The following is a 26,097-nucleotide window of genomic DNA, read 5'->3' as shown; positions in this document are numbered from 1 at the left end:
AGGTTTCTTACCAGAGAAAACCTCTTCGGGAGTTTTGGAGTCCAAAGCGGAGTGAGGGCATCGGTTTTGAATGTACACAGCAGTATTTGCAGCTTCTCCCCACAGAAACTTTGGTAGACCCTGGTCACATAGCATGGCACGGGCAGCTTCCACAATAGTCCTATTCTTGCGTTCAGCAACACCATTCTGCTCGGGAGTATATGCAGTGGTAGACTCCCTCTTAATGCCAGCTTCTCTGCAAAAGTCTTTGAACTCATTTGACTCATATTCAGTGCCATTGTCAGTCCTCAAAATTTTGATCTTCTTTCCGGTCATATTTTCCACCAAGGCTTTGAAGGTACGGAACCACATGAAAGCCTCATCCTTCTTCTTCAAGAAGTATATCCAGGTTTTGCGAGAGAAGTCATCAGTAAATGTCATATAGTAAGAATATCCCCCCAGGGATGTTACAGGCAACATACCGGAAAGATCAGAATGGACCAGTTGCAATATCTCAGATGTCTTTGTGACACTTGAGGGGAAAGGTCCCCTTGTATGTTTTCCTTCAGCACAGCCCTTACATACACCTTCATGATTATTTCCAAAATCAGGCATCCCTGTCACCACCTTCCTTGCTTCGGGGAGAGCCTTGTAATGAAGGTGTCCAAATCTTCGGTGCCATAGTTCGGTTTGACGGATAGTATCACAAGTCATAGCTCCCAACGGACTCCCTCCAACATGGTAGAGTGTACCAACTCTAAAACCAATTGAGATAGCTTCCTTGAAGCTCTTCTTCCACATGAGTACCTTTCCATCAGAGAAAGTTACATTGAATCCTTTGTCTTCCATGGCAGATACAGACACAAGGTTCTTCTTCAATTTGGGTACATAGAGTACATCTTGTAGACGGAGGACTTGTCCTTGAGACAAGTGGAGGGTCACAGTCCCGGTCCCTTTCACAGGATAAGTGGCATTATCCCCAAGGATAATTTCTAAATCAGTATCCTTTTCAACCATGTCAGAAAGTGCTTCCTTGAATCCGGTGATGTGTCTTGAGGCACCACTATCGATTAGCCAGACATCCATAGTGTCGGGCGGAGATGCAGCTGAGAGAGCAGATATTAGAATATACTCATTTCTTTTATCAACAACATTAGACTCCTCATACCTGGTATTTCTGGTCTTTTTAGAAGGTGGATTGTTTCCTTCAAAGTGAGCCTTCCTCTTTCCTTTGGATTTGTCATTTCTTCGATTCCCATTCCTTCGGTTGTTGTTGTTGTCGTCACTATCGGGAGAATTCTTCTTGAAGGGGCATTCTCTAGCATAGTATCCAGTCCTATGGCAGGTGAAACATTTACCCTTCTTCTCTTGAGTCTTAGTCCTTCCTTTGTCCTTAGAACCACCAGAGTTCTTCTTTCGGGAATGAGCAACCTAGGCAGCATTTCTTTCATTATCAAATTCCTTCATCCTTGTTTCTTCTTGCATACATCTAGACAGAAGCTCATCAAAGTTAGGGATGGTATTATTGTTGAGAATGGTAGTTGTGAATACTTGCCATTCATATGAAAGTCCTCCAAGTGCGGTGAGAACCATCTCACGATCAGCTATTGTCTCCCCAATAGCTAGCAGATTGTTCCTGGTTTCGGTCAACTTCATAAAGAAAGTTTGAATAGACTCGTCTCGGCCCTTCTTCATATTCTTCAACTTGTTCTTGAGGAATAGCACTTGGTTCACATTGTTTACTTGGAACATAAGTATCAGTTTGTCATACATCTCCTTGGATGTGCCTAGTTCAGATATGTAGGCAACCAGACTCTTATTTATGGATTCCCTGATCAGCAGCTTTGCTCTGATTTCTCCCTTCTTATACTTGTTTCTAACAGCAGCAGAGGCATTTGATGGGGGTTCTTGAATCTTCCCTGTCACATGATCTAGGAGATCATGATCTTCCAATTTGAGATCTAATAACATCTTCCAGGCATGGAAGTCATCACTTCCAGTCAGCTTGTCATTCTCCCTGAATTCAAGCTTAGTGGAATCCATTTCCTTTGATGATGATTGCTATAGATAGAGTTTGTCTTCTCCTCAGCTCTGATACCATAAAAAGTTTTGTAGATGTTCTATGCTAAGAGCAATTTCACTTTCCTCACAGCAATCATACAAGTAGTTAAGCAAAATGCAGATAGAACATAGAAGCAGATCTTACAGAAGACAAATCAGAAACAAGAAAAATGTGTGTGTTCGTTTCGGCGGTCAACAGGATGCTTCAACCAGCAAAGTCTCCTTTGGTCAGCCAGCCCAGATGTGTCACAAGATCCCTCCAACTAGTAGATGAGTCAACCCAAGTCAATTCTATAAAAGTCAACGCTGTCCTGAAAAGTCAACGCAGGGGCAGCAAGCTAAAAGTCAACGCAGCAGCAAAACGGTCAACCCTTTGACCTCGATTTTTGTGCCAGATAGTACGGCCTTCAAAAATCGAACTTTCCACCAATTTTCAGCTTGATTGGACCAAGCGTTGACCAAAGTCAACGCTGGTCAAACTTTCTGCGAAACCCTAGCAGCAGAAACCCTAGCAGCAGAAAATCCGTACGGTCTGTCCTCTTCGTCCTTCCCACGTGTGGCTGAAATTCATCCTCCAGGTAGCGTACTCTCTAAGATGAGAGAGGAAGATGTGAGTTGAGTTGTCTTAAAATTCTCTCCAACTTTTCCTGTATATATATCCATCAATGAGGGTGTGTGACACATCTGTTGGGCATGTGAGCCTACATTACAAAACTGGCTAACCTTGCACATATAATTTATTAAGAATAATAAATTCACAATATAAGTTCTGCTCATCGGATTAAGACTATTTTTATATGGATTTTACACCTCTCAGTAAGAGGAATCCAACAAAAATATTAGCCTCTTAATCTGAGCATCAGAACATGGAGTTTGGACCTAGTTGTCCAAATTTAACAGTTCATTATCCCTTACACCATTCCTGGTGCTTTCCATGCCACATTACAAGCCCCATATACCACCTCCATTCTTTGGGTCCAACTTGTCATTGGTTCGTTGGGATTTGGAACCCTCATGTCCACACTCCTTGAGTAGGCTAGAAAACATTGTCTTGGAGGTTGATGCAGCTGAAAAAACGGAAAAGCATATCATGGCCACAACAAAAGGAAAGGAAGAAAATCAAAATGCAAAAGATGGTTGGGACATAAGTGAACATGTGGGAAAAAGCCTAGCATGAGCTCTACCCTCCTCGTTAGTCATCACCTGGTTCCTGAGCGCATGATGCTCCTTTACATCAAAATGAACCCTTGCATGTCCCAACCCTGATGAGCAATGAATTGCCTCATCTTAACGGGTAAAATCAAGTGCTACATCATAAAGAGCAAGCTCTAACCCTTGAGTTATGCACCGCAATACAAAGCATTTTCAAGAAAAAGTAAAAGGTGCACTAGAGGGATGGAAAAAAAAGGTCGGGCAGGGTAACTCATGCCTCCACAATTGCTCCCTCCTTTACATCTACACACTCAGGATGTGGACACCACATTAGTTGGTCCTTTTGACCATGGCACTTGTCCATGAAGCCTTTTCCCCTCCATTGCCATACATTTACACTAACACCCATTGATTAAGGGATTGACCTTGGAAATGTCAATTCCCCTTGACAATTGGAAGCAGCTAATAGGGTTAACCCTTTTCCACCTCTATAAAGTTAGGGAACACCTTTACGGACTTGGTCTAGCTAGATCTTGGAAGGTGATACAAGTTTGAAGTATTAATATGCCCTTAATATCCAAGTTTGGTCCACTTAGATGCTCATATGATCTTAGTCCCTAATGGATGGTTGCTTTCACTTGAGTTCATATTGCTATTTTCGGGTGGTCACCGTTGCCCAGGCCTTGAGGGCACCCACTCCACAGGTACCCAAGCCTTTCAGAGAGATAGATGACTTAGCAAATGTAGCGTTGGGAGCATTAGGCCTCATGATGACTTGTGAAGATAATACATGTCCCCGAGCACCTTCAAAACCCAAGAAGTTGATCTCCTTTAACTCAATAGAAAGGATTCTTGATGATTGCATTACTGGACCCAGCATGCCCTTAGGCTAGCCTTGACACTACCTAATGGGCAAGCCATGATTCAGAGCCCAAATGAGGATGGTCTTCCATGAGAGGCTGGGGAGGGCTTGTTGCACTTAATGGAGCCCTAATTTTGGAGAGAGAAGGCTATGTTTTGATCGTTGAAGAGTCAAGATGCATGTAGACGACATAGAGATGCCCCAGCTGGACTTGGGAACCTAGAGGATGACTTGAGGTGGATTTGAGGGACACTCCTCAAATTTTGGATGATCCTGGCACTTAGACACTTTTTTAGCCTTCATCACACAATGACATGGCATTTGGAGCCCAAAAAGGGCATGACATCAACATTTATGAGGCTACGGCTCACATGTGTGGGCATTTATGACATGTTTTAGCATTGAGCTAGTGGGTTGGCTTGTAACCCAAGGTTTATTTGATGTCAAACTTGTTTTAGGGGCTTCATTAGCTAAAATTACTTGAGGTAGACCTCATATAAATAGAGGTCACCTCATTCTTGTTTCTTATCATCAGTTGTGGAACGATTCAGCCTCCTTAGAGGATTTCAGCCTAGCTATTGTGTCTTGAATTCTTGTGGAGATGTGATCTATTGTGGAAATTTTGCTTTTTGGAGACAAGCTCTTGTTGTGGAGACATCATTTTGGGATAATAAAGGACTTGTTCATGCATTTCTTGTAAGTACTCTTATTGTTGATTATCTTTTGAATGGTTATTGCACGGTTTGGTTGTTGTTAGTGTTTCTATGTGCTAGTTTTATTGAATATTTTTATATGAAATTTAACAAAGTATTGCATGTATTAACTAAAAGAATCTATGACAATCCCTTGAATGATCTTCATGTTAAGCTCTCTTCATGACTTTATCCCCTCATTAAGTGATAGTTAGGGTTTTGAAAACTAGGGTTTTTCTTGCCCTTACTCCATGCTAGGGTTTGATATTTCCATTAGTAAGTTTCCCTTAGACTCCATCACCTAAGGATCAAGCACTTTCATCCACATAGGTGATCACACCATAGAGAAACATCTTTTAAACCCTTTTATCTCCCTCCCTCACATTTTTGGCCCTTCAAGGCAAGCTGTTAGGCTAGGGCATAGGGTCGAATTCAACTAGGAGGAGTGTGTTGGCCTATGGTGAAGTTGTACAAGTGGTTGAAGTCTCATTGCATCAAAATCCATCCTTTTTCCATGGTAAATTTTGCCATTTTATGGTTGACGTCACAAGCCTTAGGCTTCAACTTAGGGCTTCTTAAAGGTTTGTTGCTCCAATTGTTGATCATATCCATCTCTAACAAGCCTTTTCTTGGCCTTTTGCACTTTGGTAAGCCTTTTTCCTTACCTATTCATTAAACCATAGGTCATAAGTGTCTTAGATAGGCCTCTTAGAGTGCACGCTTTGTCTTTTCTTTGTTGGATTGAGCCTTGTCCTTAAGCTGAGTGCCATTCCTGAGCCTATCCTTTGTCACCTCTAAGCCATAGAATTTGAATACCTATTAGGTGACCAATACAGGGAAGCCTCCCTTGTGGTGAAAGTCCACTAAAGAGCAAGAGGTGGTGAGTTGTGGTGACAGTGGGCCTCCACCTCATAGTGTTGTCCCTTGGTCTAGCTTTTGTCTTGTGAGCCCTCTCACAAGACCTGCTAGATTTTGAGGCAACAGTTAGTTTTTGGGTTGCTTTGAAAGTGCTTACAGCCTGCTAGGGGTGCCCATCATATGATGTGGGGTGCATAGTGAAACCCTATCCACTTCTTGTATCTCAAACTATTTTGGTTGATTGGCATTCAAAGAGTTGAGATTGGGTGCATGATTGCCTTGGGAACAATGCTAGGGAAATCCACTTCTTGGTATGGGAGTTGACACATGTAGCATATTTGTTATCTATAAGAGCAAACTTGTTGAGGAGGATGGGTGCTTGGCACATGTAAAGTAGCCACTTTGGAGGAGGAAATTAGGCACTTAGAAGTTGGGTGCTTGGACCTAGGAGCATGTAACCACCTTACACCCAATTTGGGAAGTAATGCTTGAATTAAAGAGCCATTCATTGGAGGCACACCATCTTGGAGGAAGAGTGAATGAAATGAGGATAACTACCTTGGAGGGTGCACCACCTTGGGGTTGTACAAACCTTAGTGTGACATGTGGACACCTTCCTTTGAGGAATGCTCCATTTGGAGCTTTGTTTGTTGATTTATCCTAAGTTGCTTATGGACTTAACCCAGTTTTATTGTTTGCCTCCGTCACCATAGTTGATATATGGGAAGGAGAGTGTCTTTGTTAAACACAACTACTTTGTATCTTAGAGATTGACAGTATGGTGATATATGGGAAGGAGAGTGTCTTTGTTAAACACAACTACTTTGTATCTTAGAGATTGACAATTGGAACGATGCTAGCTATTTGGAAGAATCTTGTAACAACAATCACTGCTTATGGGATGCTACCACTAGGGTTCCTTAGTTTGTGAGATGCAAATGTTGGAGTGATGTGGCTTATGGGATGCACATGTGTGAATCTCCTTGATAGCTTGAGTGATGCAAGTGGGAGATCTTGGGGTTTAGGACAAGTTTGGAAGCTCTAAGATCTCGTAGAGCATGGTGGGATGCCTTGCTTGACCTTTGTATCACTGGTTAGTGTTTGCAGTGATTGTCTATGCCCAAGCCAGCTTTTGGAATGCATTGAAGAGTTCCCTGATTGCTATGAGCCAAAAAGACTTGTAGTACTAGCATGGGATGATCTGAGGTATTGTACTGTATCTTCATTACTGTGATAATATGTAGTGTACCATTGTTCTCCTAAATTTGTGATTGCAGATCTGATTTTTCTGATGTATTGAACGAGTTTCACGGTTGTTTTAATATACTGATTTATCAGGACAGTGGGGTTAAATGCTATATTGTTTTAGTATGCTTAATGAAACTCACATATCTGATTTGTTGTTATTATATTTCCGATGTAATTGAAGTAACTTTCAGATCTGTGGAGCGAAGTAGATCTTGCCCTAAGTGCTGCTAAAACAATCTTGGCAATGTCTACATTCTTGGGTTTGTCTATGAAGTGCACTATTGTTGTCCTAGATTTGTAATTGCAGATCTTATTTTTCTGATGTATTGAACAAGTTTCATGGTTGTTTTAATATACTGATTTATCAAGACAGTGGAGTTAAATGCTATGTTGTTTTAGTACGCTTAATGAAACTTACAGATCTGATTTGTTGTTTTTATATTTCCAATGTAATTGAAGTAACTTTGAGATCTGTGGAGTGACGTAGAACTTGCCTTGGCAATATCTACATACTTGGGTTTGTCTAGAAGTAGTGTTGGGCAGATTTGAAGTTTCTTGCAAGGCTGTTGAAAAAATTATTTCAGCACTGAGGCTAAAAACTGTATGAAGTAGATCCGTGACCTCATAGAAGTGACATGGAAATTTCAGATTAGGCAGATTTTCAAACTTTCTACATGGTATGAAAGCTTCTTATCAAAATTGTTTCTTGTGAAAGATGTTAAACATTTTAACAGGGAGCTGTTGGTGGTGATGCCCTAGTTGCTCCAACGATTCAAGTTGTGATTTTCACTTGGGATAGGTGAACAATACACTTGTTGGTTGACTTCTTGATTGAGATGTGCTTTGGGCTTTGCAAGGATGAATACTCTCAGTCATAGAAAGTTTGACAATTAAAATGATCCAAAATGGATCTACACACATGCCTTGTGAATTTATCGATGCTCTAAATGGAAGAGATTAGAATTTGGGACATCTCAGAGATGGTCTTCAATTTTTCAAAATCAGATCATCAATTTCCAATGTGTTTAGAAGCCTTGAACAACGTTTTTGAACCTAGTGCTGGATGAAGGTTGTCATAGGCTTACCTCATCTAGGGGATAATTGTTCCTCTCATTGATATCTTCTAATGAGCTATCATGCACATAAAATGGAGTTCATATGCAAAAGTGGCGGCCCCGACAAGGTAATTGTCCAAATATTCCCCACTTCTCCAAGTGGCAATCATTTCAACACCATATTTCAAGTATGGTGAGTTAGTAATTGGGGGAATCCACCAGAGACTTCTAGAAGCATCATGGAGGTTCTAATAGGTTTTCAAAACCCTCAACTTGATCCTAATTCTAGTTATCAAAAAACTAGCAAGAGGTAAAAGGGTTCACCTTTTTGTTACCTATTGAGTTGTTCCAAAATATGAGTAGGAGTGTGGAAGAGATGCTAACAAAGTGGGGAGGCAGAAGCATATTTGTAAGGACTGTAGAAGACCATATTGTCTCATAACTTCACGAACAGCTTGGAAATTCTTGTAACCTATATTGTAACCTCAATATAAGAAGACGAAAGGCGAAATCCTTCACTGAATGTTGGATTTCCCATATGGGTTTCTGAGGTAAATATTTGTGTTCCACTGTGTATGACTTTGTTATTGTAGTCTACTTAAGGAATCCAATTGGTGTGTTTTTATTTTTGCTAAAGTGTTAAATATACAAAAATACAGTCACACAGTCGAATATAGATTATGTTTAGATATGTTTGGTGAGCTGACCATTGGAATATCCAAGGTCGTTTATGGATCCTATCAGCATTAGAGTGGGTTTATTTTGGCATTTGGTAGTTTGAAGTGCCATAAATGATTACCCAATTCCAAAAATTTTAATCTATAAGAGTTGTACCTTATTAATCTCAAGATCGACACAAGAAGGGTTAAAAAGCAACCACAATCTATAGAAATGGAAGAAGAGCATGAGTAGAACCCATCAATGAGGCAAAAGAAGATTCACAAGGTTGGAAGCTCAAGTTGTAGATATTTCTAAGAGCATGGCCACAGTCATGGCTACCCTTGAGAAGAATATCAAACCCTTTTCAGAGAAGCCTAAATATCATGAGAAACTAGAAAATCATGAGGACCTAAGTGAAGAGAAGGAAAAAGCATACAAATATGTAGTTCGTATTCATGTAAAATCTCTTAAATGTTCTTAGTGAATTGTCGAATGAAGAAGTGGACGACAAAGTTGACCATGTCAACTCAAGTTAGATGCTCAACTCAATGATCAAGTTTGGCTCATTCAACACAAGCTATGGATGACCTAATTTCCAGTAATAAGGAAATGTGTATCCTTGTTTGTTGTGCGCAACACCAACCATCAAGGATGGCCTCACTTGAACATTTATGATTTGATTGCTCAAAGCTTGTATAAGTATGCACTTGTACTCATGTAAAGCCTCTTAGTGAATTCTTAGTTCTCTTTGTACTTTACAAAGCTCACTCTTATAGTTGACTTCCATACACAACTTTAAGTATACATTGTTTCCACTTGCAACACTAAAACTGTTGCTCCACTTCTGTAGCTCTTTGTATTGCTAATATAATCTATGTAGTTTGAGCAAATCTCTACACTTCATATCCTTGGATCCTATGTTGTTTTTCAAATTGGCTCTTTGGTTTTGTTGCTAAGTTTACATGCACAAAAAGCTTAAACAGTGCACCCTCCATGTTATGTTGATGTTCAGTTATTAATCTACAATCGTGCAATCTTTCTCACATGATTAAATAATTACTTTTGCATTCTATTATTAAATCATTTAAGCTTCTACATAGTACACTATGTACTTTCTAGTTACATCCCTCCACTAAACTTTCATAATGCAACCCATTAAGTCCGTATCATGAAGTTTGTGCCAAGTTACGTTGTTTGTCAAGTGCCTAACAAACTTGCCAAAGAGTGCACTTGCAGGGGTTTGATCCCACCCCATAGCAACATCATAAGTATCAAAAGCAAAAAATCCTTTCTTGGAGCTTCATTTCTCATCCAAGGTACTTAATTCATGGAATGATAAGCTTGCAAGTTAAATGCTAGTCTTGAGCTAGTCTTGACTCAACTCCCCTTAAGACCTTCTAAAACACTCCATGAGTCCATTCAATCTAAAATGGTGCATAGCTTCAACTTCACCAATTTTCCCAACTCTAATGCAAGTATAATTCAAACAATGATTGATGAAGCTCCAAAAACAACATGAGGAAAATTTCAGTCAATTTGTATATATGTTCAACTAATGCCCCAAGTGGTGTTGAGAATTATAGCCCAGGCAGAAACTTCCACATATGTTCAATGTGAACGTGCGTGAAGTAGTTCAAGATATTTTCAAAAAAGTAATTCTACTTTGCAATTTACTGGTAAAAAAAGGTGAAAGTATTATATTTAGCAGTTGAATCTAAAAAATGTATCTCATACATGACTAGGAGTAATCTCAAAAATGGATTCCCAGCTAAAATTATATAGACAGGTCAGTTAGAGGCTTTCAACACACTTGAACAGTTGAGCAGTCGAGCAACCAAGAGAAAGAGAGAGGGAATTCAGGCAAAGGCGAATCCGGGGAGTGGGCAGCAGTCCATAGAGGTGTCATACAATTCCGTACAGTCATAGAAACAGGCCATACATGCTGTCCAGCAGGCCATACAATAGTTTTATGCAATTTCTAGTTTTACCAGCAGGCTGTATATTCTCAAGCAAGCCGTAGCTTAGTTCAGGGTGGTTTTTTGGTATCCATGCGGTGTTGTCTTTTGGGTAGATTGTGGAGGTTTCAATGTATGTTTTTCGAAGGAATGCAGTGCTGACTTGAAGGAGCAATTACCTATGTATGTGTGAAACTATTTTTATGCTTCTGCTATTTAATTTCTAGCTACTGTGTGATTGATGCTATGGTCTGAAATTTAATTTCAGCATTAATTAAATTCAGCAATCTACTTGTTTGATTGAGAACATAAGGACATTAGTCACCTAAGGCTTGAAATTTTCAAGTGGATCCTGCTACAACCATTCAAACCAAATCGCACCTATTTGGTGACAGAAATCCATTTAAGGCCAAGCTCTACCATGAAATTCCAATCTTCCAATCTTCAGAAGCAAGATTAATGTGAAAGCTCTCAGTGAAGGATTTCACATTCTCCAAACTTACTTTCCAGACTTTCATGACATAGAGAAGATCAAGCTTGTGACCATGATGTTGGAAAAGTAACTAGGTTCAGTCTTCATAAAGTGTCTTTGTACTCATATATGATGTAAAGAAGAAATAAAAATTATTTATTTATTTATTTAAGAAGCACAGGTTTCATGCTTGATAGGTCAAGGCAGCCATTGCATGCCTTTAGGATTTGTTATGAGTCAAAAGGATGTCAATATCTTGTTTACAAGAAGTCAATTAAGACCTCTAGCTACAAGTCAAAGATGCACTACAAAAAGCTTTGTAAGTCAACCTTAAGATGCATTACAAGTCGATCTATAAAAGCACAAGAAAGTCGGCCTAAACTTGATCATGTCAGCCTCCTAAACATACAGAAAAAAGTATATATTGGAGCCTAGTCGGATTAATTTGGATAGATCACATCTGCAGTTCGATTACTTGAAAGGAGCATACAATATCAGTCAGCAAGAAGTATATAAAAGAAAGGAGAACCGAAAACCTATAAGAAGTCTGTTCCTAATAGTAGTCTGCTCAAATTGGAGGCATAATGATATCACATAAGTCCAAAATTACAGGAGGATTGCAGAGGTTCGAAATTGCAGAAGGATTGCAGAGGTCAAAAATTGCAGAAGGATTGCAGAGGTCCGAAATTGCAGAAGCATTGCAGAGGTCCGAAATTACAAAGTATTGCAGAGGTCCGAAACTACAGCGGTTTTGCAGACGTCCAAAATTGTAGCAGTTTTAGAGAGGTCTGAAGATTGCAGTGGTCTGAAAGTTGCAGTAAGGAAGTGGCATTCTTTTGTTGACTTGTGAGGACTTGTAGCTAGGAGGTGGTTTGACTTGGTCATTAGAAATCTCATGTTGATCTGATTCTATAAGAAGTGGATTGTTCAGGTTTTCCCTAAGTTGTGGGGTTTTTCTCTGGCATAGAGCCTATATCTTGTGTTCCTTGTGTTTTGTGATCTTCATGTTTTGATAATTACTTGATGAAAGAATAAAAACAATATAATAAAATGCCAACTAATATCACAAGTAACTATCAAGTTAGGAAAATCAACATTAACCTATACACTCAGTGATTTTCCAACACATGAAAATACCCCTGGGCACACAATCCTAGTGGGAAGCCTACAGCTAATAGTGCGAAGAGCATGGTCAACCTATCACTACATGGGGAAACTTCTTGAAATATGTATTATCCATTGACGTATAATGAACTCAAGTACATGAGATAGCACCAACTGTGTCAGCATTGTGAGCAATCAACTGACAACTATATGAATGAGTTCCATTCTCTTATCACTTGTTTAGACATTAGGGACATTGACCTTAACCTTGCCCTCAAATACATAAGTGGTTTCTACCAATGTATCAACTCTAAGGTCAAGTTAATAGTAAATACACTTGGGGATATACACAAGTTTGTGCAAAGGAACAAAGAAATTTACAAATCCACTAGCCATATCAACCCCCTTGTTGACCAGCATAACCAGCAATGCAATGCCAACTCAAACAACAAGCACCAAAGAACAAGCAAAACCATAGTCAAAATAACATTGCACGCTCTGAGCAACATTCTGCTCAAGCAAAAGAAGGCCAAGCAAGTCGTCACTAGTAATGCAAACAGAAAAGGCAAACTGGTAAACGGTACAATAAGCACAAGATGACCTCACACTCCAATGACAAGTCTCATGTGCACAAAGCACTTTTAGCACAAATTCTCTATACACCAATTCACGATTGAGAGAAGTAAGTGGCATATTTTGAACCAAAAGCCTCCTACATCATTATCCTCGCAATTTATATATACTCAACTCACTCAAGCATAGAGAAAGCAAAGAAAAAAACAACACTTGCTCCATAGTTAGATGTGGGTAAATCAGCAACCTCTTCACTTCAAAGTTGACAACAATATTCGAAGAATTAGATCTCTTAGGCCGTTGTTTAGTGAATCAAACTCGTGACCATACCACCCTTGCAACCATATAATATTGGATGGCTCAAATCAGGGAAAGAACTACACATCACACAACAATGCAAATTCTAGTGCACCATGTACCCATGGAAGGATAAAATCACTTGTGATGTCACAACCCTGAACATCTGCAATGTGCTACTAGGAGAGTGATATTTATAGGAGTGCAATGGCATTTATAAGTCACTCCCTTCGAGATTTGTCCTTGACATCAAATGAACATACCTTTTGTATTCTAAAGGTAAAGCCTAAGCACATATTCTCTCTGATTTCAACAAAACAATGTGATAAACCAAAAAATCATGCATAAATCCCTTATGTCAATAAAGAAGCCAAAAATTTGGCAAAGGACGTTTGTGCTAGTTCAAGTATCCTCCATCATGCAGCTTGACAACAAAACAATGCATTACTCTTCCAGATGAATTCCATGGCATCTTCAAGGACGTTATAGTAATACAGTTACACTACCTTGTTCAACATATCATTGATCTTGTTCCCAAAGAGACGATACCTAACAAAACATTGTACCACAATTCCTTGTTGGAGAATGAAGAAATCCAACACCAAATATAGGATTCATTGTTGAAAGGGGATAAATCTAGTCAAGCACTTCTCCTTGTGGAAGGTCGATTGTGCCTGTGTCAAAGAAGGATGGCACTTGGCAACTCTATATCAGCTATTGCACCCCCAACAAGATCACAAATAAGAATAAGTACTTGCTTCTATGCATCAAAGACCTTTTGGACACTTTTGAAGGAAGAAGAATTTTAAAATTTTTCCCAAAGATCAGCGTGAAACTTACTTATCATCATGTTCATGTGGACCCTTCAAGTGTCTAGAAGACAATCAATCAAATCAAGGATGGAGTCCATGAATGGTTGGCAATGCCTCTTGGCCTAATCAATGCACCAATAACCTTCATGAACCCAATGAATGATGTTTTGGGCCAATACATAAATAAATTCACATTGCTTATCTTGATGATGTTCTTATATACAACCGAACATCAAATGAACACCTCAAACCAATGTTTTAAAACTTAACCAACTTGAGCTCGAACTTGACTGAGTTGACAAAGTTCATCGTCAAGGGCACCTAACTAGCTTGAGGGACCAATTTGGTATTGAATAGGCTAGTTCAGTACTGAATTGGTCCAACTTAGCCGAGTCTATACCTGCTCAGCCAAGTCCATACTGCGCTAGTTCCCTATAGGTAGAGACCCCATTTTGAGGGTAAAAGGCAATTTTTATAAAATTTTAACGTGAACTAAAGTTTCTCTCAACCTAAACCCTAAAAGCACATTTCATTGATCATTTGTTAGCATTTGGAGTTTTCGGAGCCACAAGCCAACCTAGAATGATAAAAATAAAATACTTAGTCATTTTACTTAACAAAATTATATTATCATTAATTGTTTCAGGATGTCTGAGAAGAGTTACAACCTCATCGAACCTCGTACAATGAAAAGAGAATTTTACATCCCAGCAAAAATTCAGCAAACTTAGCAATTTTCAGAATTCTAACAAACTAGCCTGCATCAAACCAAAGACCAGTCCACGAAACCATCAAAAGATGATAAATGTCACCTTGTTCCTCTGCCTCATGCCACCTGTGAAATATAGAGCTACTAAAAATAGACATACCAAAGATAGCAATTCCAACACCTAAAAAATAAGAGTTGTAGAATGCGAAAACAAAAGCTCCAATTATTGAACAGAGGACCTAATATAGATCCCATTGTGTCGGATGATATCGATCCAACCTCAAAATGAGTAGAGGAGACTCACTCGATAAAGTTTGATCCTGATATTGATGACTTGGGGTGGATTCGTTTGGATTTGGATCCACTAGTAGGAGTAGCACTAGGCATGGTAGTTGCTAGCTCATGTTGTGATGAGTTTGACGATCAATCACATTGATAAACGATATGTATGCTAGTAGCTTGTAGCAAGTTCATTTTGGACTTTAGAGGCTATTTAGAGCCTCACTGATTATGTATCCTATTTCAAATATGTATCACTTAGTACCATTTTGATATACTCACACTTACATGGTATACAAAAACTTTGCATATTTTTCCTCTAATGGTTTGGAATCTTTAAAATATATTATTCTTTTTAATTTTAATATTTTATGTAGTTTTTAGTAAACCAAATCATAAAACCAATCTGATTCCCATCCGAGTCCAAGTCAAGTCCAAGCAAACCCTCAGTCGATTCCGAGGGTGAGTTTCAATTTTAAAATATTCCCTCCAACACATCACCCTGGTTCTTAAGACCTTGTGCAACCATAAGCTCTTTGCTAACCTAGAGAAATGTGAATTCGTCATTAGTGCATTAGGTACCTCAGTTACATTATGGATGGGAGAGGCATGAGTATGGATCCAGAGAATATACAAGAAGTTACACAAAAGATACCCATACTACAATGTGGATGAAACAAGTGTGCAGGTGGTCATTCACAACTAGCCTAGCCCAACCCCCAAGAATTGACTACATCCTCTTAATGAAATCTTGCATGGAAACATCAAGAAACGTGTTTTTAAATGGGATTTAGCATAGGAATACGCATTTGAAGAATTAAAGCATTAAATGTGTTCCATGCAAATTTATGCTTTCCTGATTTGCATTGGTCCTTTGAAATTCAAACCAATGCCTTAGGGTGCATATTTGATGTTGTTCTTCTTCAAAATGGACACTTATTGACATTAACATATTATTATGAAACCTTCAAAATTATATCATATGATCTCTCCCATTTCTATGGCCACAACTTTGCCTTCTTCCATTATATCCCTGCTTATCATCCACTTCACTCACTCCCAGAACTTCTCTCAGTTATCCTATATGTCATTTTTTGTTTCTCCTCCCCCTTTACCATGAAATCCAGAAACCCTTGTAAAGACTTCCTCTTGCAAGGTTCAGTAGAAGAGAGCTTAAGAAAGAAAAACAAACTTTGATTGAATGCAACCAAGCTGGAACATATCCAAAGACATCTTGAGAAGATGGTGCTCACATAAGCGAACCTAGATATTCCTAAACAATGTAAGGAATACAGTAGACAAGAAGGTGAGTTTAATACAGCTTTTAAGCCAAGTCGGTCTTAAATGAAATTGAAGACCTCAAAGACAGCACTAGGACAAATACAATCAGAAGGAATATCTTCACCCTATTGGCCAACCTTAACTCGAGATAATTAGAAGTTAGTTAGGTTTGGATTTCACTAGTTAAGACTACCCTAGGATTTCAGTAAAGCATCCTAAATGCACCAACCGAAATAGCCCTTGTCGTTTCAGACAGGTCACCAAGTATGTGGAAGTGACTACTTAGACAACCATGAAAAAATGACAAGCAAATTGAATATCTGGAGCAGAATTTTCAAACAATGCTTTCCTTTGTTGCTACTAACATAACAGTTCTCAATATGGACATAGCCACTTTCATCTGTGCTGCTGACCATCGTTAATCTACCATATCTCAGCTGCTAAAGGCAACTACCATACATTAGCCATTTTTTCCTCATATAAATAAATCTCAAAACAGAATCACCAAGAAGGGTCTCCACTACATATTTTCAGTTTCCGAATAGTAGTCATGTATGTTATGCTTTTATTCAGTTTTCTAGAGGCCTTAAGATGGATTGAAACATTTTTTACTTTTCTTCCCAATGTCTTGATCCAAGTATTGTTTAAAGTATCCTTGTAGATTTTTAATACTCAGGGAATCACAGCAATCATAATTGCAACAGTAACATGGATCTCCGATCACCCCTGCAAGCATATAATAGAGATATTCAACCAGTAAACCTACCGTATAAAAACATAAACCATAATGACAGTGGCAGAGTGGAAACATGGACGACATAGGAATCTCCAGAACTTTTTGAAATGAATAGGTAACTAAAGATTCCATGGATTGAAAAAGGACTTACACAAGTTAAAACTTCCATAAAATACCATGTTATTTATGAAATTATACCTTTGTTTCCTTTCAGGCTCAAGATTAACATCCAATATACAAGAATAGTTTCATCTTCCTTAATGGGGGCTACTCAGCTTCGGCGGAGGCTTGCACAGGGGGCCCTCATATGAACAGATTCTTCTCCAGGTGATATTTTAATAGAGGTTTCAGGGACATTTAGGGTCATTGAGGACGAGGGGTGATACTCGTGACTTGTAACAACTATGTTTCACTTTATGGAAGCTCTTATCTTATATTTCTGATGTGGTTGATGCTAAATAGGTTGCCCTCTAATGAAGCTAACGAAAGAAGTGAAAGCTGCATATGAATGTCCCAGTTGATTTACTCAGCTGACTTCTGGAAAATGTGAATTAAATAAAAACTACTTCCAAACCAAAGCCCCAAAGCTTCCGCTACAAATTTTTTGTTCCAAGACTTTGAAAATTATTAAGCCAATAAAGTCATAAACCATCGCACTACTTTAAGCAACAAACAATAATCCTATAACAAACAACATCTGCTTAATATAGACGTTCTGAGAAATTAATGGCAATTGCATTGAGCCCCTCCTGCTTTATAAAATTAACTGATGGAGAAGACACTTCTCAACTAATATAAATCTTTTAACGCCTACAGAAAAATTGGTGGCATGGAGATTTCAAGTAACAAAAAGATGAGACATGAAGTAAAAGGCAAAAGAACATACTTGATTTCCCTCAGCTGCTCAAACAACTCCAGTGTGTATACGTTGTTGTCGTCCACAAAGTACACGATGCCATCAAGCCGATGCTGCTCAATGTGTGCAAGAGCTACATTGCGTTGATGGGCACTCCGATCCTTCACATCGGTAGCATTGTTGTCACAAACAAGATGCCTGTACATGACCCCTGTTTTCCTCAAAACATCTGCAGTTTCTTTTGACTGCGCCGGCATTTCCACTACAATCCACAACAAAGGTGGTTGCACAAGCCTTAAGGTCTGAGCCAGTCTATTCAAGTACATAGCCTGAAATGCTTGGTTATAAGTTGGAGTCACAATGATCAACAGCTTTCTGGTGACAAAATCCAGTGATCTAACTGTTGACACGAGAGGAATGGGATCTGTTCCAGCTGAATTAATTTCAGAATCCATTTCCTCCAGCTCCGAACTCTCCTCCCTGTTTTCAGACCCATCAATCCTTATCGTCTCGATCAGCCTTCCCCGGTTCCCAAATTGGCTGAAATCCAATCGGGCATTTGTGGGTATGTTCTTTACTTCAAATGCAAATTCCTGCCGCGTTTTGGGCTTATCATAGGCAATGCTTGGAGAGAAATTCAATGTGCTATAGGGTATAAATCCAAAGAGAATACCCAGAAAGAAACAAAGAAGAAAATGAAGCAGTGCCCTCTTCCATACCTGCACTTTCCTCTTAGCTAACCCCATATTAACAGAGATCCAGCAAGACAATATCTGTTCAGTTAACTGCAAGATCCACCAGATTCACCGTTGATTCTCCAACATGATAGAAAAAATAATCAAAAGAATCCCACATAATTTCTCATAGGTTTCTCTTCTCCACACACATCTTATATGTCATCAATGGCATGACTTCAAACTTCAAACATAAATGCCCAAATACCATGCTCCACAGAATGAGCTCGAGTTTATGAACTCAGAGACTTCACTCACCATAAATCATCCGAAGATTTTTGCACTTAGGATCTCATTGTCTTCTCCCTTCTATAGGAGAAGCAAAAATCCCACATGTATACACTTCTGCCAAACTTTTAATTCATTCTATCTGTTGCAAGGAACTGGTCTTCTCTGTCCATGCTCGTGAAGCTTTCACACTACGATTCATGAACGGTGAAGTACAATAATTTTGAATTGTCTTATTTTTCAGTTCGCTATTGGATTTATGGATTTAATGAATCTTGGGACTCCTGAACTACCGCTTTGGTAATGGAAAATCATTTTTTAAGTTAGGCTTGTTTCTAATTTCCCTTTCTTCATTCTCTTCAAGTCTAAGGAATATGCGGGTTTGTTGAATCTTGAGTTGCATGCAAGCCATGGGTCTCACCAACCTCTAGGTGAGATTGCGGGCTAAGCGTTACATGAAGCTGACCTCTCTTCGTGAGCTTGATGGAACCTACTGTAGAAAACAATTCTGCAACAGAAATTTAGATTTCGTGTGTTTTTTTTAATAAATACTCTTATATTTTCAATGTAACTAATTTACAATTTGGTACTGTAATGTGAATTTTAATCAAAATTGAAATCATATTATAACTACTTTATTTGGGTCTTTCTTAATTAACAAATCTAATTATTATTATTTATAATTATAATTATTTAGGTTTATTTTATAGTTTTTGTATTCGATTACTTCAAAAAAAAAAAAAAAAAAAAAATTCTTAACTAAAAATTATATTATTTTATTTTTTAGGATTTTAGCATAACTTATATTGTTGGTGAAGTTATGAATATTTCTATATATTTTGTCTTATCTACTAAAATTTATGAAAAAAAATTAACTAAAATTTATATTATTTTATTTTTTCTGATTTTAAAATAAAATGAATTATATTAGATATTATTTTTCGGGATTCAACTGTGTTAAGTAAGTCATTCATCTATGACCATTTCCATGAGAGGTAAGTCATTCATATATGACCATTTCCATGAGAGGTAGTCGTAAATTTCTATGAGAGGTAAGTCATTCATCTATGACCATTTCCATGAGAGGTAGTCGTAACTGACTAATTTCTCATGATTTTTGAGTAGTCCACTTAGCACTGTCATTCATCTATGACCATTTCCATGAGAGATAGTCGTAACTAACTAATTTCTCATGATTTTTGAATAGTCCACTTAGCATTGTCATTCATCTATGACCATTTCCATAAGAGGTAGTTGTAACTGACTAATTTCTTATGATTTTTGAATAGTCCACTTAGCACTCATTGCATCGGGTTAGCACTGTGATTCATCTATGACCATTTCCATGAGAGGTAGTCATAACTGACTAATTTCTCATGATTTTTGAATAGTCCACTTAGCACTCATTGTATCGGGTGATGCTCACAGGGGTGAAGAAGTGGGATTGAAATTAGTGAAATAAATGACATAGCGTCAATCATCACATCCAGGGTTTGCACCCGATAACCAGGACTTCCCGAGAGGTCACCCATCCCAGATCGCCTCTAGTTCAAACGCGCTTAACTATGGAGTTTTCCCCACAATCAAGCCCACTTAGCTTGCTACCCCATTTGCAAAACCTTAGCAAATATTGTGTCTCATGAACCATTCAAGTAGAGTTCCCTTCACTCTTTTTGAATTAAATATTGGGGGTTTTCGCAGTGCATTATATTAGATATCATTTTTTGGGATTCAACTGCGTTAAGTAAGTCATTCATCTATGACCATTTCCATGAGAGGTAGTCGTAACTGACTAATTTCTCATGGTTTTTTAATAGTCCACTTAGCACTCATTGCATCAGGTGATGTTCACAGGGGTGAAGAAGTGGGATTGAAACTAGTGAAATAAATCACATAGCCCCAATCATCACTTCCTGGATTGCACCCAATAACCAGGACTTCCCAGGAGGTCAATCCCACTTCTTCACCCCTGTAAGTGTTACCCGATGCAATGAGTGTTAAGTGAACTATTCAAAAATCATAAGAAATTAGTAAGTTATGACTACCTATCATGGAAATGGTTATAGATAAATGACTTATTTAACGCAGTTGAATCCCAAAAAATGATATCTAATATAATGCACTGCGAAAACCCTCAATACTTAACTTATATTATTGTTGAAATTATAAATATTTTTATATATTTTATATTATCTATTAAAATTTATGACAAAAAAATTAACTAAAATTTATATTATTTTATTTTTTCTAAATTTAAAATAAAATAAATTATATTTGTTGAAATTATGAAGATTTCTATATATTTTGTGTGATCTACTCACATTTATATTATTTTTTTTATTTTAAAATAAAATAAATTATATGGTTGAAATTATGAATATTTTTATATGCTTTGTGTCATCCGTTAAAATTTATGTAATTGATTAGGCGTGAACTATTTGACTTATATCTTTGCTTTGTTTATCTCAAAGAGTTATTATTATTAAGATCATTGAATTTTGAAGCATAAATATGTTAAGAAGTATTTAATGTAGTATTTAATAAATAAAATGAAATGATTGACGCAAATTATGGACCCAGCTTTCTTTAAAGTCATATTTAAATATATATTTAATGGTTAATGATTTTTTAAGAGCATTTTCACATTATAAGATTATAGTCCTTGAGTAAAGAGCACTCACATACCCATACTCAAAACATTGTCTATATCTAAAAGCTATATTTTCATAATTTGATTATTACATCTAATTTTATTTTTAATTTCTAACTTAAATTAATTATAAAAATATTTATATAATTCCACATAAATACACATTCAAATATAAAAATTAAATCATTTTAAATAATCATAATAACTCATACCACGTAAACAAAGGAAAATTGATGATACAAAAATATATGTTACTCTTCCAATGATATTCCTAAGTGGAGCTGTGCGTGCACTTATATATTCCTTTCGATAATTGAATTAATGTTGCTTATGAGATAAAACCACGTGAATATCTCATAATGCTTCATTAAATTTCAAATGTATTTAATTATGAGTTACTTTCGTAATATTGGGTTTTAAAAAGAATATTAAGAAATATAATTTATGGTTGAGAAGGGTAATTTTTTATTACATTAATAATATAAATTTTTTTATTTAAAAAAAATATTAAGAAATATAATTTATGGTTGAGATGGGTAATTTTTTATTACATTATATAATATAAAAAAATTTATTTAGATATTAGATTTAGTATTAATTTTATTTAAAATTTATATTTTAAATCAAAGTTTCATAGAATATGTACATTTTAAAGTGGTGTGGAGGATAATGAGAATAAATAATTTAAAATTTCATACTTTACTAATTAATCAAAATATTTTAAATGAATTTTTATTGTTATTATGATGTAGCAAAGATGATTTATAATTTCATAATTTTACTAATGAATCAAAATATTTCAAATGAAATTTTATTGTTATTATGATGTAGTAAAGATAAGGATGTTATAGTTGGTTTACAATTTTTAATGTGAGATTTTGAATAAACATCACTATCTAACATCAACGAAAGAATGATATCGGCCTTGAAGTTAGGAATTATGTTTGTAATCATGCTTAAGTATCTTATGCAACCATGACAACTTCCACTCTTTTAAAGGGTTGAACATAACATGTGCATGGAGGGGAATTAAACTCTACAATAGTTAAGGTTCTAATCATTGGAACCTTAAGTTTCCAAGGATGTAAAAAATATAATCTTCTTCATGCTCTTGAGATTATAAATAATAGAAAATTTGGATTTAAGTGACATTAATGAGAGGGTAAGGGATGAGTTGTTATTTTCCTTAATGGAAAAGCAAAGATATCATATGCATGGGATTTTGGAATAGCTCAAATAGTCAGGCAAAGGCTTATGCATTATTCCAAGGTCTAACTTAGGCCTTTATCCATAATTTCAACAACTTGGTCATTATCGAGGACTCCAGGAACTTGATCTATCATCTAGTTGAAGGCACCTCCCCTAAAAAAGTCAAATTGCAGAACATTCTCAAGCAAGTTAAAAAAATTCTTTCAAAATTTAAGTCCTCTTCTTTGCTCCATGTGCTTCATCAAAACAATCAAGCAAATGATTAATGGCCAATAGGGGAACAAACTTGGGCATGAGAACACTATGAATTAATGGGCATGAGGCATATTTTCTTATACGTTAATGAAGTTGTTTTTATTATTAAGTATCTATGGGCCCCAATTTGGTATGCCACACGTGGCACATTCATGTGAATTAAAACATGCAAGTATCAATAAGTTGGTGCATTAGGGGAAAGGGAGACTCGGTATTTTCTCTGCGTTGAAGAGTAAGGGATGGTGGTATAGACAATTCATGGCGACACAAGATATGAGGTCACCTAGGGTCTATAGATTGTGGGACAAAGGTATATTCATGCATCTCCAAAACTCTAAATTAGTTTCTTGTGGATTATCAAGTGCTCTAAGATCATATGACAAGAAGGCATGGCTACGATTGATGGCCCAAATTCCAAACCAATTAGTTTTTATTTTGGAAATTTCCCAAATTAGAAATGCAATGCCAAGAATGGTGGATATCCATTGCATTAACATAATCAGTTTGGAATGTTGGGGGAGTTTCAATTATGAAATTAGAATCATTAGCAATGGTGGATAGTGTATCCCCCCTGTGTAAATTGCGTGAAAGTTTTTAAGGCACTTTAGCTTTCATTTTAATGAAATTATGGAGTCAATGGCAAGCTACCTCTAAATCTAGCATTGGCAATCTTTGAAAATGAGAATCCATTTTGTCTTGGGTTGTTTGCACAGTGGTCTAAAGCTTTCTCTAGTCAAATCAAGAACTTGAGGTTGATCTTCGACAATAGTTAATGGAAATGGAGTCTACAATATGAATTATTGTTATTTTATCCTGATAATAAGTGTATCTTGCAACTTGAAGGACCTCGTTGGAACAATGTTGGATTGTTCAGGTAGTGAAAAGAAGCTTAGCACTAACGTTTTGTCTTGGACATCAGTTGTAGGAAATGGGATTTGCTTGATTTTTTGTTAATATATTATGATATACAAGGTGTTTTAAAGTCTGTAGAACCTCATTGGAGTATGAAACGTATAACTGCTAAACTTATGGCTAATATGTCGAGTCACATTGGGTCAATCTAAGGGTAGTTGAAGGAGCAACTACAACAGTTGTAGGTAGACATCATCAAAACCTAATTAAAGTATAATCAGTTGATCTCTAGTGTCATTTCAACAATGGAGAGGCTTATGGATCATAGGAAATTGATCTAGAGGATTGAGGATGAGATAATGAGATTGTGTCATTATATTGAGGAATTTCAAATGACCTTGTGCCAAATAAAATCGAGTTATATTTCATCTTGTAACTTTGTAAGTCAATCATTGATAGACCTTTTGGATTTGAATGATCCCATTACAAAGAAAGACAGGGATAAGTCCAAAAATTTCTAACTCCCCTACTACTTGTTTTAGAATGTATACAAGATCTCTTAAAAAATTGGGAGTTTTCTAGCAATTGCTTTTACCAATAGATATCATAGGACTACGGTGTTTGTCAACCGACTTATTGTGCAAGCTAGTAAATGGAAAAGCTTAATTGTGATAGCTTGGCATTCATATTTGTGTCCAATTTTGATGTAAGGTTGCACCCCAAACATATATTAATATGAATGTAATTTATCGTTATGATTAGAAAACAACATTAAAGAGATTGTGTGAGATTTTTACAACATCTTAGCTTCTTTTGAAAGAAGAGTATTAAACGTTTTACAATTTTGAGTTTTTAGATAATCTTTACTGAAACTACAATTTAAATGGATAGAATTAATATAATTATTGGATTTCAAATAAAAATTTCTTATTTCTCTTCCTATTATTTTAAGTTGTTAAAAAATAACTAATTTGTAAAACATTTAGACTTAACATTTTAAAATGGTATATGATTCTTTTATATAATTATATCATAGATTTATAATTGGAATACTACCTCTTTTCCTAATATTAAATAGATTGAAATTGATTTTGGTGCTTGAGTAAGACTTAAAATGCTTATAATTGGTTAAGAGTGAGTCTTCCTTGGATGTAACAAGACATGTTAACAATTCAAGACCTTAAAGCATATGGAAAAAGTGAAAATATACCCCCTTACAAACCCAATATATTTGTTTTTGTTGATCCAAGAGCTTTTATTAATTCTTCCAAAAAATACAACAAGTTTGCTTGAATTTCACTAATCTTCTAGCCTCACTCCTACCAGATTTGTTGGCCAGAAGGGAAGCACAAAAAACTAATTACAAAATGCTAAAATCTACTAAAAACCCAAAAGCGAAAATACCAAAATGCCCAAAACACGCCTAAGATGAGAATGCAACCCACAAATATCAAGGAGCAAGAGGATTTGTTGAAACGAGATAATTTGGCTCGTTACTCGGTAGCTCTGGAGGCCTGGGCTCACCATGGACATGGAATTCTAAGTGAGCCAGACGTCCTTCCATATGCTCAAAAATCTCAATAATTCTCCTTTGACCCCGTCGAAGTGCAGCCAAGCGATCTTGTATGTTCCATTGGTTGTGTTGTAAATCGTTCATAAATCCTATGACCTCATTACGATCGTCATGGCAGTTATAACCCAGCGGTTCCAAGAGAATGGTGAAATCCAAGGAAGCCTAAGAGGGAGGGATATCCACCTGACCTGGAGAAGGGATGGGTTCATGGGAAACCTCACCCTCAAACTCTGCCTCCACACCTTCATCTCCCCCCATCTTGATTTCTTTCCCTTTGTGAGCCACCCTCTATCCTTGAGACCCTAACCTGCTCCTTGCTCGATCGCATGGTTGAAACATCTCCAATCCTTCCTCAACCCACTAAAACCAAACCCTTGACTCCAATAGTATGCAAAGAACCAGCGAAGCCTTCTGGCTACTAAACTCTACAATATGGTTCCCACAAGACTTAGAGCAGCCTACACTTGAGAGAGACAACCTCTGGAAAGGACTACCTCCTTCCAAATCCAAAATGCCACTGCCACTAAGTTCTTGTCGCCTCCTCCCAATTGCTTCGACCTTAGCTAAAGTAGCGCGGTACACCCCACAGTGGAAACACTTATCCAGGGTCTCAGAACACCCAGTAAGAGACCCAATGCTACTAGGCCATAAAGAGATACTACAATTGACACCAGAACCTGGGAAGCCTGGGATATTCTCCACGGGAAATGGAAACAATAGGAGACAATTGCAATTGAAAGACACCACCCCTGACTAACTAATTAAGAACACAACACTATGAAGACCAAAAAACTAGTCTGAAAGGCTTACCAAGTTGGTTATTGAAGAAACTTGGCACGAGAGTGCTCCACCAGTTGCCAAATTACGTGAGCGTCCCTCCCACCCTGAACCAAACCAACTGCCAAATGAACCCCAACTGTTTGTCACACTAGGATCCCAGACTTTGCGTGTTTGA

At 37.1% G+C, this 26,097-nt stretch overlaps 1 protein-coding gene across 1 annotated transcript in view; it reads right to left on the bottom strand.

Annotated features, from left to right (window-relative positions):
* LOC149193691 (putative beta-1,4-xylosyltransferase IRX9H) overlaps positions 1 to 18,977 on the bottom strand; it is a 29,215-nt gene extending 10,238 nt beyond the window's left edge. Inside the window, exon 1 of the mRNA XM_089404875.1 lies at positions 17,672 to 18,977. Coding sequence (XP_089261001.1) covers positions 17,672 to 18,387 — 716 coding nt within the window. The 5' untranslated portion in view covers positions 18,388 to 18,977. The remainder of the gene's footprint in view (positions 1 to 17,671) is intronic.
* Between the last annotated feature and the right edge of the window lie 7,120 nt (positions 18,978 to 26,097).

Source organism: Pinus tabuliformis, chromosome 2_2 (genome assembly GCF_031772625.1).
Source record: "Pinus tabuliformis cultivar Carrire ecotype Pingquan chromosome 2_2, CPIR1, whole genome shotgun sequence".
NCBI lineage: Eukaryota > Viridiplantae > Streptophyta > Pinopsida > Pinales > Pinaceae > Pinus > Pinus tabuliformis.
Note: the sequence above shows the minus strand (reverse complement) of the source record. Positions and strands in the feature narration are given on the sequence as shown.